Below are 14,263 nucleotides of genomic sequence, written 5' to 3' on the forward strand. Positions count from 1 at the left end.
TCCGCCTTTTCCGCATACCCGATTTCCGTCGTCCCAAAAGTTAGGTTAGCTAGTTCGTTACAAAATTCATATATCTGTTGTGTAGGTAAGAGCAAATTAATGATTTCTTTTTTGGTGTTAGTAACGCGTTGAACACGACTCCCTGGCCCTTTTGAAGTCAAGTAAAGTAAACTTTATAATTATTTTAAGTCGATATATATCATACAATAAACATAAGCTCTGTAGAGCTTTTAAAATCGACATAAATAAAACACAAGACATGCATATTAACTGAAATCAACATGACATACAAATTATAAATAACATGCAACTAATCAAGCACATAAAAAGCACTATAATAAAAGCAATGCAGACTAAAATTAAAAGCAGATTGTACTAGCAGCTAGAAGCATTAAAATTATCATACCAGCAAGATTAAAATAATAAATTGAAAGATTTTAAGGAGATGATGTTGCATCTGTCAGTTGGGTAAGCAAAACTATTGGCACAAGGAACATGAACATCCCTTGCCCTCCCACTTATTTATCAAACTTTTAAATTGATCAAGGCCCATGTCCCCTCTTAATTTATTTGGAAGTTGGTTCCACAGTTTAGCTGCCCCATAGCAGACAGAGTGCAGGCCATACCTGGTTGTGTTTACTCTTGGTATGTTTACCAACATTGGCCCTTTTACTGTTTTAGCCATAATTCCAAACTACCAAAGCAATTTTAAGTAGCTAATATTGTTGGCGACTTGGAATTCTTGCACTCGTAATTTCAGACCTGTACATAATTATACATTACTACACCACTTTATGTTGCAGATAGCATCATAGGTGCCATAGAACTGTGGTTTATAGCTTAAGGTATCCGGCCACAGGTGCTTGTTTCTGTCTATGTGGGGGAAATACTATCAAACAGGAGTCGACTATCAATGTGGGCATTGATAGTCGACCCCTTTCGATAGTATTTCCCACACATAGACAGAAACAAGTGCCTGTGTATCCGACTCATAAATGGCCCAAAAACAACCAGCGAAATAATTTGGTTTTTTATCAGTAGTTACAAGCAGAGGTGTCAAGTGGTTCTTACTATAAAATAAAAATCTGTAAAATGTTCAAGGTATTAGCACAGGGCTTGGTTAATTCACCTCCTTTTTTGCCGTATTTTGGGGGTAGGGGGTACAAGAAGCGTTCAAATGACAGTAACCACTTTGATATAAAATATTATTTTTCCGAAAAACCCATTTACCATTTAAGCGACCTGCATATGTAGACATTTGTAAAAATAAATCTGATAGATCCATTCTTTGTAAATTCTGTATTAGTGCCCATTCTTTAGCAATAGAAATGGGGAGATATTGCAAAGTAGATACAAATATTAGAACTTGTAACTCATGAAAAATGGTGATATTGAAGATGAACACCACTTTTTCTCAATATGTTCCCACTATAACCTACAAAGAAACAAATTAATAGAAAAACTAAATAAAGTTGATAATCTTGTATTCCCTAATTCATTTTTTACAATGAAAGAATTAGTTTCCATATTAAACAGTCGCCCATTCAATGTAATCAAACTAATTACAAAATTTATGAAAGAATGTTTTGAAATCAGAATAAATACATAAATTTATCAAACAGTATACCACTTGCACCTTGATCAAATTATTGTTCATATTAATTTGTCATATTACTTTTATTTGCACTTTGTTTTGTATTGCATTATGCCATAACCATTTAATGTAAATGTGTTTGTGCTAATAAATATTGTCTGTTGTCTATCGTCTATAATATACTACTATATACCTCAAGAGGAATCATAAGGCTGTTCTTATCAGTTGAAACTAATAAAATTTTCATAGCTACAGGTTGTTTTATTTTTAAACATGTGTGGTTGTAACTAAAAATAGAAATAGAAGAAAATGCTAAATAGGCACAACCTACGAAATTAAGGAGTCCAGAAATACAACATTTTTTGAGGCACTCAACATTTGCATTAAAAATAATTTTAGTTATTGTTTATGTTTTAAAAAAAATTCAGAGACTTTTACTATGCCAATTTCAATGAATAAAGATTCATAATGTCAAGGTCATTGTCGTGAGATATAGACTGGCTATCAGTTATACATGTTTTTAGGTGTGTAGTTTCAGTTTATCTGTTTTGTTTTTCACAATACTTCAAGTATGCATACAACTTCGATAGTGTGTCATAATGGGGACATTTAACAACCAAAAGGTTAAAGGTTAAGGTCACCTTAAGGGCTAAAATCTGATAACAATATCCTTTTATTGCTCAATCCTCAAAAGTATGTATTTTTTTATATAATTTGATCAACTGATCCTTGCTATTGACAGTTTTACACCTGAGATCAAAATGTACCTGTAAAGTTATGTGATTTTAATACCACTTGTGTTCTATATGTGCTTTTTATTTGTAAGTTGTATGAGAGCCAGAAGATTGCATTAAAAGTTGAAATGATCAGGAGCTCTTAAAACAATACATGAAACTAAATGAACAGAGTATTGAACTTACTGTAATATAGCTGAGAAACTTATATTGTTAGCCATAGACACAGTAAACATTTACTGGTATATGAGAAATACAATGTATACAAGGTGTGGTATTCTATATTTTTTACTGAAATTACTGTGATATATTAAGATTTATTTTATGATAATATGAAGTGCAGTTTGCTGCATTTTCAAAGCAGCAGAAGGTCTCGTTAGAATGAATGTATTGTGTGTTTAATTATTTAAGTTTTAATAAAAAAAGTTATATATTTATTTTTTTTGCAGAAGAAATACTCACATGTTATTACATTATATTGTGAAGTAATGGCAGAGGGGGGCATGTCATCTGAAGGGACTCATATCACTGATTCCAGGGTGGACAACTCTGATTACAATGATGATAGTGATATAGAGCAATTACCAATCTCTGAAACAAATGATGATAAAAGTAAGATGCAATCAGAAAACAAAATTGAAATCAATGGAGACTTGAACTTGAATGGAAACAACTTAATTCAAAATACTGATGATGTGCAAAAATCACCAATGAGTGAAAGTTCAAGTGATGATTGTCCTGCACCCAGATCACGTTTAACTTCAACAGAAGATACTGACTCAACTATGAAACCAGGAAAACCTGTTGACTCAGATAGCTCTGACAGCAAAAGTATAGAAACATTAGACTATAGTAGTGAAGATAAAAGTTTTGAAACAATAGACAGTGAAGAGGATAAACAAGCATCAGACTATCCCAACCGACCAGAAAGTCTCGTCCTAAAAAGACCAATACATTATGAAAAGAGGAGAAGTCGTAGTGATGAACATAAGAAGATAGACACAAGGACAATGAGTTCAAGTACTGCAGTGGATATACCAGTCAGAACAGATCCAGAGTTTATGAATCTGGAAGAGACGATGTTATCTAAGAGTATGCCTCATGGAACAGTCATTAGAAAGGGAGATATGATAGAATTTGTTGCTGATGATTTACAGGAAATGATCAAAAGGAGCAGTCCTCTTACCCAAACAGGTATTGTTTCCTTCTAATATGTTAATACATGTAGGCTGAATAGAGTTAGACTCACAAGGAAGTCTTTAGTGAAAGAACAGTCATTAGACTTCATTTAGAATTAGAGACCAGTGAAAGAGTCATTGTTTAAAAATATGATTGAAAAAAGGCAAAACTAGGCATGATTATTTTTGTGGAGAAAAAATCTATTTGCATACAATTCTTTTTGTACTGAAATTTATCTTATTCTGTAAATTTGAAAAAAATCTAGAAAACAACAACAGCAGTTACTGTTAGTTACATTGGTGTTTTAGGAAGGCAATAATTCAATATTAACTTAAAATATATTAAATACATGTACATGTAGACTTCAACATCATCTTTTTTTTTTCTTTATCTTATTTGGTGTACATATTGCTCCATCTTCCATGAGTTACTGGTAAAATAAACCTATAACTGACCAGTTATATCAGGAAGACATGTACATGTATTTACCTGCATGATATATGATGTATATCCATTTTAAAAGTAATATTATAAAAAGGTGGAGATTGATGTTGATGACTGAAAAAAGATTAATATTTATAAGGCTTCTTTCTTTTAAAATCAGTCTAACTGCTGTTAGAGGTAACAGTGTCATCTTACCCACTATGATTTAACTACATTTTATCTTGTTCTAGCCTCCAGTACAACAAGCAGTAGGAGATCCAGTTTAAGAAGTTATTCTAGTGTATCTAGCTCTACCTCCTCAGCAGTGGGTGTGTCACGATCTCCCAGTAGTCTCTTCCAACAAAGTCCTGATGATATCCCTCCTATAGACCCTCAGGCCATCAATGACCTTGAGATGCATGCCCTTCAGGTAGCAGACAACCTTGACCTTTTGATGGGAAATCTTAGGAATAATCTTCATAAGGTATGAAAGCTTTGTTTAAACTTATACTACATTGTTTTAGAAAGACAAATGTTGTGCATGTAGTTCTTACTATATATAGTACATATTAAGCATTTCCTAATGACAAATACCAGGTCTTTATTTATTCTGCACATCAAAGATATCTAAAGATTGATTTTAATTTTTGACCAAGTTTTGCAATATAACCAAATGTAAGGCAGTTCACACTTCATGAACTGCAAAGCACTTTATTAATAAGCATAAATTGTCCCAAAGTTGTTAATAATATAAAAATAATTCATTCATATAAATATATGTACATATGGTAAATTTTTTTTTAAATCCTTACAAAGGGCTGCCTTTAATTTATTATAGATTGCAGTTCAAATTAAGATTATACTCTTAAAGAAAACAGAATTTAGTTTGTGATTATTTGAATTGCAGACTGTGGACCAATGTATGTTATGGACATCACAGTACCAAAATAAACTACAAAATGTACTTTGCATAAAGAGGAACAACTAACCAGAAGGCTTATTACAAATCAAATGATTTGTATGTTGCTTACTGCTATAGCACCATTTGAAGCAATGTACAATTCTATCCTACCACATGTTAAAGGGTTTCTATGCAAGAAGATAAGAAAATTAGTGATATGGAAATCTACATGTAGGTGATATATGTAAATTAATATATTTGATGTTTACAGATGTCAGCGATAACAGTTGGATGTCTGAGTGCCTATAAAACTTCAGTAGATACTACATGTGATTCTGTTGACAGTAGTATAAAGGTAATGTGTAGATCTTTCAGCATTACATTTTCATCTTAAGTAATATATCACAGGTAGATAAGCACTAAAATTAGTAAAATATTAGATCCTCTGTTAGAAAAAAATATTACTGCAAAAGATTCATTGTAATTGTCCTGTGTAAATGAAGCCATAAATAATTATAAATATACTTCATGTATATCTGCATTCTTTGTAATTGAAGTTTAATTTGTTAAAATTTTAAAATTGAAATATGAAGTTTCATTGTTGTTATATTGGAGTTGTTATGTTATTTTGACTATACTCTATTTATCCTTGTACTTTCAGTCCATGTATGCTCTATCCTTGTACTTTCAGTCCATGTATGCTCTATTTATCCTTGTACTTTCAGTCCATGTATGCTTTGATGGCCAAGTGTGAAGAACTCAGTAACAGTATGAAGCCTGTTAATAAACTAGCTGAACAGATGTATCCTTTTTTACTACATGTAGTATGTAATCCTTGAACTTGCTACTGGTTTTAGCCTTTGCCATTTATGAATTCTGCATCAAATTTTGTTTTCTTTTTCTGTTAAGCTGTTTTTAGTACAGGTGAATATTATGAAAAGATAATTGAATCATATTTAAATTTCTCATTGTACGTAAACATGTAACTGAGGGAAAATGGTGAATCAGCATTATGTTTTGGAGCTACAATGTATGCATTGATTGTTCTTCAACTTATATCAAATGGAGACAATAAAGGAAATGTTATAGCAATATTAAACATTTTGTTCTTTATAATACCGTTTATCTGTAGTGTTCGTTACAAAACAAAATATACTGCTAATATTTCATTTGAACAGTTGAAATGCAATGATCGTATATTTCTTAGTGATATTCAGTCACTGATTAAGTAACAGTATATGTTTTTTAATATGAATCAAAAAACATTCCAGTATTTTGAAGTTTTCAGAGTGTTACCCAAGTCAAAGTGTCAGGTCAACATCTTCTGTTCCCTTTTCTTTTTTTTCAAATTCTGTTGCATTATTAAGGCAATTATGGCAGAATGACATTGACAATAACTTACAAATTTAGTTTTGAACAAGAAGAAACTGACATATGTTTCACAGTTCTATGTGTTTATCTGATTATTTTATGTCTAGTCAGTGGTTTGTTTACATACCATGGTGGAGAAAATAATTTTCCTGAAAAGATATCAGAAAAGAAATCAAAAGATTATTGGACAGATTTGAAGGTCAAATTGCTGACAAATAGGAATGGATGACATTGATATCAAACAAAATCAAAGGATCATCAACTTATAGGCTCAGTTTGTGGTGCCATGTATTTAGTTTAATATGTGGCTTTGCCTATTTACACTTTAGCACAATCAACAAATGTTGACAGAGAGTACTAGTTTTGTTGATAAACTATCCAATAAAGATGTTTAGTTTGTGTTATGATGTATTTAGTTGTACTTAAAATGTAGCTATTTTATCATAAGTAATATATGAGGTATGTGAGCTACAAGTGTTGTGATACAAACCAGGTAACTGGAATACAATGCTGTTATTTAGTATCTGTTAATACAATTGTGAGAATTTTATTTTCAATATGCATATAGAAATGCAAAATAAAGTAGAAAATGACTGGAAAAAGCCTTGAAAAGCTTGATATTTGATTCTTTTTATATGTCTATTTGAAGATAGTTACTAGTTACAATTTGTGTTTATGTCAGGGTTTTGTGCAATATCATGTTACTACAATGTTGAGCTATTTATAATTTATTTGTACTTTCATATGTAATGTTGGTTTTTGTTGTATTAAAACATTCCAATAATGTTTGAATGAGTTTTTATAAACAAGTCCAGTATTGTATTATAGATAATCCTCAGTGGTCATTATAGAAATCTGTTAGGTTCTATTTGTAATAGTTCCAACAGAGAATTTCATACTTTGTCTCAATATAAAGGGTAATAACAAAATTACTGAACTGATAGGAAAACTGTTGACAGTAGTCAAAAAAAGAAAAGCACATGGCAAATGGCAATATCATGGCAAAAACCCAGAAAGTTGGAAAAATACAATGGCCACACCAAATTTGAAATCAATCCATCCACCACCAGGGGAGATAACTGTGACAAAATTTAGACAAATGGACAAGGTGTTTCAAATATACTACCCATTCTTTGATTGTGAGGAAAAACAAATCACTAAGACTGTATATGATCTATTTTTAATCATTACTGTTGATAATTAATTTGATAAACACAATTTTAACTAAGTTTTTCGAATGAACAAACTTAAAATGCATATTATAAATCACAAGTACATATATCTTGTTTACCCAATAAAATTCAAGCATGTACTTGAATCAAATACCAACATAGCTAATTACAGAAATCAAAAGAACTTATACCGACAAAATACCACCTGAGCATCTTATCATATCTCTGTCTTTGAAACACAAAAACATAATTCTCACAAATATAAGCAACATTCATAATTTCTAAATGTATCTGACAATATAAGCTGAAACCAGAACTTTTTTGTAGTGAAAGTAACATTAAATCCAAAAAGTTGTTGCACAAATCATCAGTGATTTAGAATACTGTTAGAGAAATAAATGAATCAAAATTGACAACAGCTATATTCTGATAAAATTTTAAACAGTTCTTGAAAGTTCTGTATATATTGCAAACAACCTCAAAACTCAATCTATCAGTATATTTCAGTCTACATAATACAGGATTAATTCCCAGTAAACTTGTTTAACCAAGAAAATTGGAATTGACAGGTAACTATACACATTTCAATCTTAGCCTATGAGCAGACATTGGACAGATATCTGGTAGGCCACTTCATCATTCACCAAAAGTATGACAGTAGTGATACCCACTCATTCATCCTCAGCCAAGAATTTTCTTTTCTTTGCCGTATTCATGTACGGTCTATATATCCATTCAATATCAGCTGTGTCTTTTGTGTCTATTGTTCCTAAGACAATCTGGTACACTATAGAAGAAAAAAAACATTAAACAGTCAGATCCATGTACAAAATAAGAACTGGTAGCTGTGCTATAACACATGATATCCTCATTCCCTTTTTTCAGTGTTTTAGATTTCTTTATGAAACCAAAAAGAAAAAAAAAGAAAGGAATTTCATGAAGACAATAATGATACAAAAATTATTACATAGTATTCAAATTTATCAAGACAAAACTTGTACCTAATTTTTTTTTTAATTGCCTCAAGAAGTTTTGTGAGTTACATGTTTTCTTGTGTTGCATCAACAGAAGGACAAGATTGTAAATAAATATACATCCATTAAATGATGAATTGAATATTTCGTACATCAGACAAGATTGTAAATAAAAATCTGATGAACAGAATATTAAAAATGTTAATCCTTATTCAAAATTATACAAGTTGATTGAAACAAGCTGCAACATTTACAAAAGTAACAAAAATTATACAACATCAAGGGCCATAACTCATCCAAAAATCATTTAACAGGAACAAAATGTAGCTTAAGTCAGTCAAGCCTTATAATGAATTGGGTTTAATCTTGAATTTACTCACACTGCATTTCAAATCTTGGACCAACTTCATTTAGTTCTATATCTTTTCCTGCTTCAGTCTTCTTATATACATGGTGTCTACAAAAAAATTATGTATACTATCATTCATTTTTTCATGCAGTAAAACAGTAATGGATGTGTATTCTTTGTTTCCTGACTTTAATGATCTAAGTGATGATGATTCCAGTGGTGAATCAACACCTTTAAGTAGTTTGTGGCTGTCAGTGAGTGTCAGGTTGATCCCTTGATTTGCACTCACTAGTTGTTTTTAAACTTCATTGTAAAATATATTGTCAAAAGACAGATCAAAAATGCCCATCCAAGGGGAAACATGATTGATTGATTGATTGATTGATCATTATATATATATATCTTTGGTTTAGGAAGAGTTGTGCTAACAAGGTATGCAGACAGATGATCAGATGGATGGATAGACAGAGTGATTCCTATATACCTCAAACTTAGTTGGTGAGAGGAACTATGGAGAGCATATTGAAACTCACCTAAATGATATGAAATCATCTTCATTAGCAAATGTCATCACTCTTCGACTGTCCTCCTTTGGTACCGGGAATAGATACTTTAATATGTTCATCACCTAAATTAAAATTGAGATACTAGTATGTGATAAACTAGTAGATACAGCAAAATAAACTTTAAATCTTTATTACTTGTGTAAACAGTATCTACATTTTTTCCATGGTAAAGGTGTCTTGTTTGAAGGCAGGTGATTTAAAAAGTGTTACAAAAATTCATTTTCAATATAAAGCCTGTTCAATTAAAATATATTAGGTACTTTTTTCCAAGGGACTCACCCACAGGGGAACTTCAAGCTACGGTAACTCTTTATACATGTATATAAATTTGTCCAAAGTTTTGACAACCAAACATATACAGTGCCCTACCACTGTACCTCTTAGTAGAACAGGACTAACATGCTTCCACTGATATCTGTCATATACATACCCTTCTGCCAAGTCGTGTGGTGAATTTATTGAATATAAGATGGGGATAAGCTTCAGACATGGTTCCTACATCTGGGATATCATGTCTCATGACAACATTAGACAGCGTAAAATAAGCTGTTGGCCCATAGGGCAAGTGACAAACAACTAAACCATCTGAAAAAGAACAGGAAGTTAGAGACAAGGTTTATTATAATCTTCATGTTTAATTGTATGTTCAAATTTGGTAACATGATTGATTAAGTACCAGTCAATACAAAATTCAGACACTACAAATGGTATTAGTGATTCATAGTGTAGAAAAACACAAATGAAAAAAACGGTAGCCTTTTTTATCTACAAACACCATATTTTTATGTAACTATAGTCCTTTCTACATACAGACCTATATTTTAGAGAAACTATGCATTCACCTCCCACTTAAATCAACAATAGCAAGAATGAGAACAATAACAAAGTGCCAATCTCATGTCTTAAAATTTTATCTCAAAATTACAACAGCTGAATGAAAACACTAAGAAAGTTCATGAGGTCTGTAACTGTTTCTGAATAAGAAATAAAGTGAACTCTGTGGGTTTTTCAAGTTAAAGTAGAAGAAGAAGAAGGGTAACTACCTGGAACACCTCTGTGTTCATGTAATATGACCAGGTCTGTGACATCATTTGCCCGACAGGCATCTACAATCTGCTTCACTTCATAATTTCCTCTGTTAATTCTCTGGCTGTTGGGAAATATTAACTTCATTTCCTAATGAAAATAAACAAAAAAAACAGATGTCATATTGAAAATATTCAGAACTTAGCCTAAATAAATGTACACCTACACAGATCTTCACTGAATTAGGAATAGGATAAATTTGCACAAAAGGGAATTGTTCTCAGGATCAAAAAAAAAAAAAAAATGAAGTATCTCTACTAAACCAAACTGAAATGTCTTCAACTTTAAAGCAGTGACTAATATAGGAATTATAATTAATCATTAATTATTCACATACCAGAAATTCACCTAATCATTCATACCTTGGCAAACTGTTTGAGTTTTGAACTTGGATCTCTAGAGGTTGTTACCATGATTTTAGGATCTTCTACACCAGCCCATTTATATTCATCATCCATATGTGATGTGAGACCTGTAATGACAGTAGAGCTGTTTGAAACAAACCTTCACCTGTCCAAGGTCACATTGCTTTGTTCTGTACTTATGTTTGTTACTTTAGTACATTGTACAACTATGTAAACTCAGCTATAACACTGATAAGAGCTTTTAAAATTGATACTTGATGTTGCCAGTGCCATCTTATCATTTGTTTATGTAATTCACAGCTGCTTTGGTGTTGTCATCTTTACACACACAGAAAGCAAAATATTCACAGACATAATAATCGATTAATGGGTTTTGTTTACTACTATTCTCCAATCTATGTTCTATTATACATGAATTGATAATAAATATGCTGGCAACCACAACATATTAGCTCACAAATGATCATGATTCTAATTAGGAAAAAACTTTCAAAGTGATAATTACTTCAATGTAAATAAACCTTTATGGGAACTTATTCATTACAATCAAAGTTTTTGATTATGAACCTACAATCTTGTTTATAAATGTATAACCACAGTGCTAGATTTTCAATATTATTAATGCTTTTGTTGTCATTCATCTAAGCTAATCTAGTGTAAATTTAAGTCCTACCATCTGCACCCTCATCATCCCAGTCCAATCGCTTTTGGAGGTCAATGGCATCATTCTTTAGGTCTGTTGGTATTGTCTTGCTATCTGAAGTTTAATCAATATGTCTATTCAGATTTAAACAGAAATTAATTGCTATGCAATTAAAAAAGGTTTTTGCAATATCATATATAAACATTTTTTTGAATTATAGTATAAGCACCTTCTTTTTTGGGGATTAACTTTCTATCACTATTTCTTTGACATCCAGACATAATAGTAGAAAATATTTTTAAGAAAAAATAGACGATGTGTTAATCATCTACCAAAAATAAAGCTATAACAAAATAATACATTTGAAACTGAAACAAGTTCTCAATTGTCTCTCCTTGAATTTACAATGATCAATCTAAAATGCCTACAAAATATCAACGTGAAAGTACATTTGTATTGTCAGTAGAAGCTTTTATACAAACCTAAATAAATGAAAAGATAAATTAGCTCCCAAAATAATCAAAATAATTTCTCAACATCTAGTAAAGCTATAGACATCATACCATCTAAAGCATTTTTGAGTTTCTGTTTCTTCTCCAATATAGTCCTGTCTCTATCTTCTATGGACTTCCTGTATATGTACTCTCTCCTTAACCTTGCTTGTCTCCTCAACTGTAATATGTACAATGCACTATGAATAAAAAGTGTTCAATAAGTTAGCAATGTTAATTTAAGATTTTAAAAATCCTAATTTCAGTACTAAAATTGGAGAGACATATTCCCCTGGCACAGCTCATCAAGTGTAGCTACCTGTTCATTACTTATACAGTCGTCCAATACCCTGTCTTGTTATATTTACAATATCCAACATCAAATCAGCGGCATAAACTTACCACTAATATTACTAATTAAGAGCTTACTGGAGTTTAGCATAATACAACAGTACTATTGAATAGCATGTTGAACATTAGGTAAGTGCGGACACAGCACTCATTTATTGACATACTTAAGGACTAACAGTTCATTCAGGGTCTAATCTAGACATTGATGCTGAGGATAAGTTTTAGTAAATTCTGTTTGAAAAAATAATCAAAGACAAATAAGAGAAGTAAGCACAAACAACTTTACAAGTGGAAATGTTTGCTCATATCTCCCTCTATATAAGGCCCTGTTCATTTTGGACACAATAACTGGTTTGGAAACAATTTACCAAAAAATATTTGAAATTCAATAAAAGGTGAAAAAATTATATTTTAAGGATGCTAATCAAATACCACTGCCTTTTATCCCTATACCTAAAAACCTTAAGAGATATAAATCTGATAGAAAAAATGTAGGCAGGGATTTTCATAAGGAAACCAATAAAAAGAATTCACAATCCAACCAGAAAAAATATCAGGTTGATTTTTTGGGTCTGACTCCATTCTGTCCCTTTAAACTCAAAAACTGTGAGAAATATCTGATTGAAAAATGCAGGCAGGGATTTACAGGTGGAATACTTTTTTTTCTTTTTTTCAAAATCTGATAAAAAATATATAAAATGATTTTTGGGACATGGCCCCTTCAGCCCCTTATAACTCAAAAACTGTAAGAGATATATGAAATCTGATTGAACAAAAGCAGGCAGGGATTTTCTTCTTTACGTGCCTGTCTCAGTGAGTAATCAAGGGAACAAAGGTTATAGCGTTAATCAAAAGAATGTAATCCAGGGACAAAGTCCAGACATGGAAAACAGACATACACGACAAAGAACATAAAGTAACTAAAATCATACATACAAAGTAACAAAAACAAATGAGCAACTCGGACTCCACTAAGCATCCTCTGCTTTTCTAGAAACACCCACCGAGTTGCTCATAAAAAGTCAAGTCCGGCGTAGACAAATGAGGAAAGGAAAACTATGTCAAGCTAGTCCAATGGTTATATCAGCTTTGAAATTACATTGAACATCTTGATGTTCCTAATGTTTATCTAGTCCTAATTTAAATTGCTTCACTATTTTCATGTTCACAACTTCGTTTTGGCAAACTATTCCAAATGTCCACTATCTTATTTGTGGAGTATTTACTCATATTCTGGCGACATGTTTTCTTTAATAATTTTTTGTTGTGTCCCCTTCTTCTGGTGGTGTTGTCTTCAATGAGGAACACCTCAGTAACATGCTCATCATAAATACCTGCCATAATTTTAAACTTAAAGGTTTCAATTATGTCCCCACATAGACGGCTGCATTTGAGGGTCGGCATTTTCAGTTTTCTGAGTTTTTAAGATATGGGTTTTTGCCCATCATTGATGACCATGTGGTGACCTGTAGAAGTTTAATTGTTCTTTGCTTGGCATTTTATGGATGAATATCTCATCATACCAAACATATGACTTTATATGAGCAACTCGGAGGGTGTTTCTAGAAGAGCAGAGGACGCTTACCCTACTGGTGCACCTGGTCCATGCTCCCAGTTTTTAGTGGAGTCTGAATTGCTCATTTACTTTTGTTACTTCGTATGCATGATTTTAGTTACTTTATGTTCTTTGTTGTGTGTGTCTGTTTTCCGTGTCTGGTCTTTGTCCCTGGATTGTATTCTTTTGCTTGCCACAATAACCTTGGTTCCCTTGATTACTCTTTAAACATTAGATTTACAGGAAATCACCACATCAATTACATAAACCGACAACATTAACATTTAAAGTAACAATTAAAACGTTGATATACCATAGCTCTGACTAATGCTTCACCGGTCCATTATTCTGCATGATAAACAAATAAAACTCTACACGTGTTTCAGACACCGGAAGTAAACAGACTATAAGTGGATCTACAAAAAATATGTCGGGCTCAATTTCTAAATAAGATCACGCTGTATTAAATTTTTTTTTTCCAAATATTTGCCTCTTATTAAAAATTCTTT

At 31.7% G+C, this 14,263-nt stretch overlaps 2 protein-coding genes across 2 annotated transcripts; one reads left to right on the forward strand and one right to left on the reverse strand.

Moving 5' to 3' along the window:
- Positions 1–8: 8 nt before the first annotated feature.
- On the forward strand, positions 9–6,990 carry LOC148626922 (uncharacterized). The gene is made up of 6 exons (XM_088562114.1): positions 9–81; positions 2,778–3,522; positions 4,182–4,414; positions 5,103–5,186; positions 5,557–5,633; positions 6,367–6,990. The coding sequence occupies exons 2-6, from the start codon at positions 2,817–2,819 to the stop codon at positions 6,419–6,421; spliced, it is 1,155 nt and encodes a 384-aa protein (XP_088418240.1). The 5' UTR covers positions 9–81; positions 2,778–2,816; the 3' UTR covers positions 6,422–6,990.
- Positions 6,991–7,370: 380 nt separating this feature from the next.
- On the reverse strand, positions 7,371–14,167 carry LOC148626923 (U3 small nucleolar ribonucleoprotein IMP4-like). Its single transcript, XM_088562192.1, has 9 exons — positions 14,068–14,167; positions 11,921–12,029; positions 11,388–11,471; positions 10,712–10,821; positions 10,307–10,439; positions 9,694–9,848; positions 9,231–9,325; positions 8,729–8,805; positions 7,371–8,161 (listed from the first exon to the last, which is right to left on the reverse strand). Exons 1-9 carry the CDS (start codon positions 14,068–14,070, stop codon positions 8,046–8,048), a joined length of 882 nt encoding a protein of 293 aa, XP_088418318.1. The 5' UTR covers positions 14,071–14,167; the 3' UTR covers positions 7,371–8,045.
- Between the last annotated feature and the right edge of the window lie 96 nt (positions 14,168–14,263).

Source organism: Perna viridis, chromosome 1, assembly GCF_037379345.1.
Source record: "Perna viridis isolate PV_CMFRI_1.1 ecotype Kerala chromosome 1, ASM3737934v1, whole genome shotgun sequence".
Taxonomy (NCBI): Eukaryota; Metazoa; Mollusca; class Bivalvia; order Mytilida; family Mytilidae; genus Perna; species Perna viridis.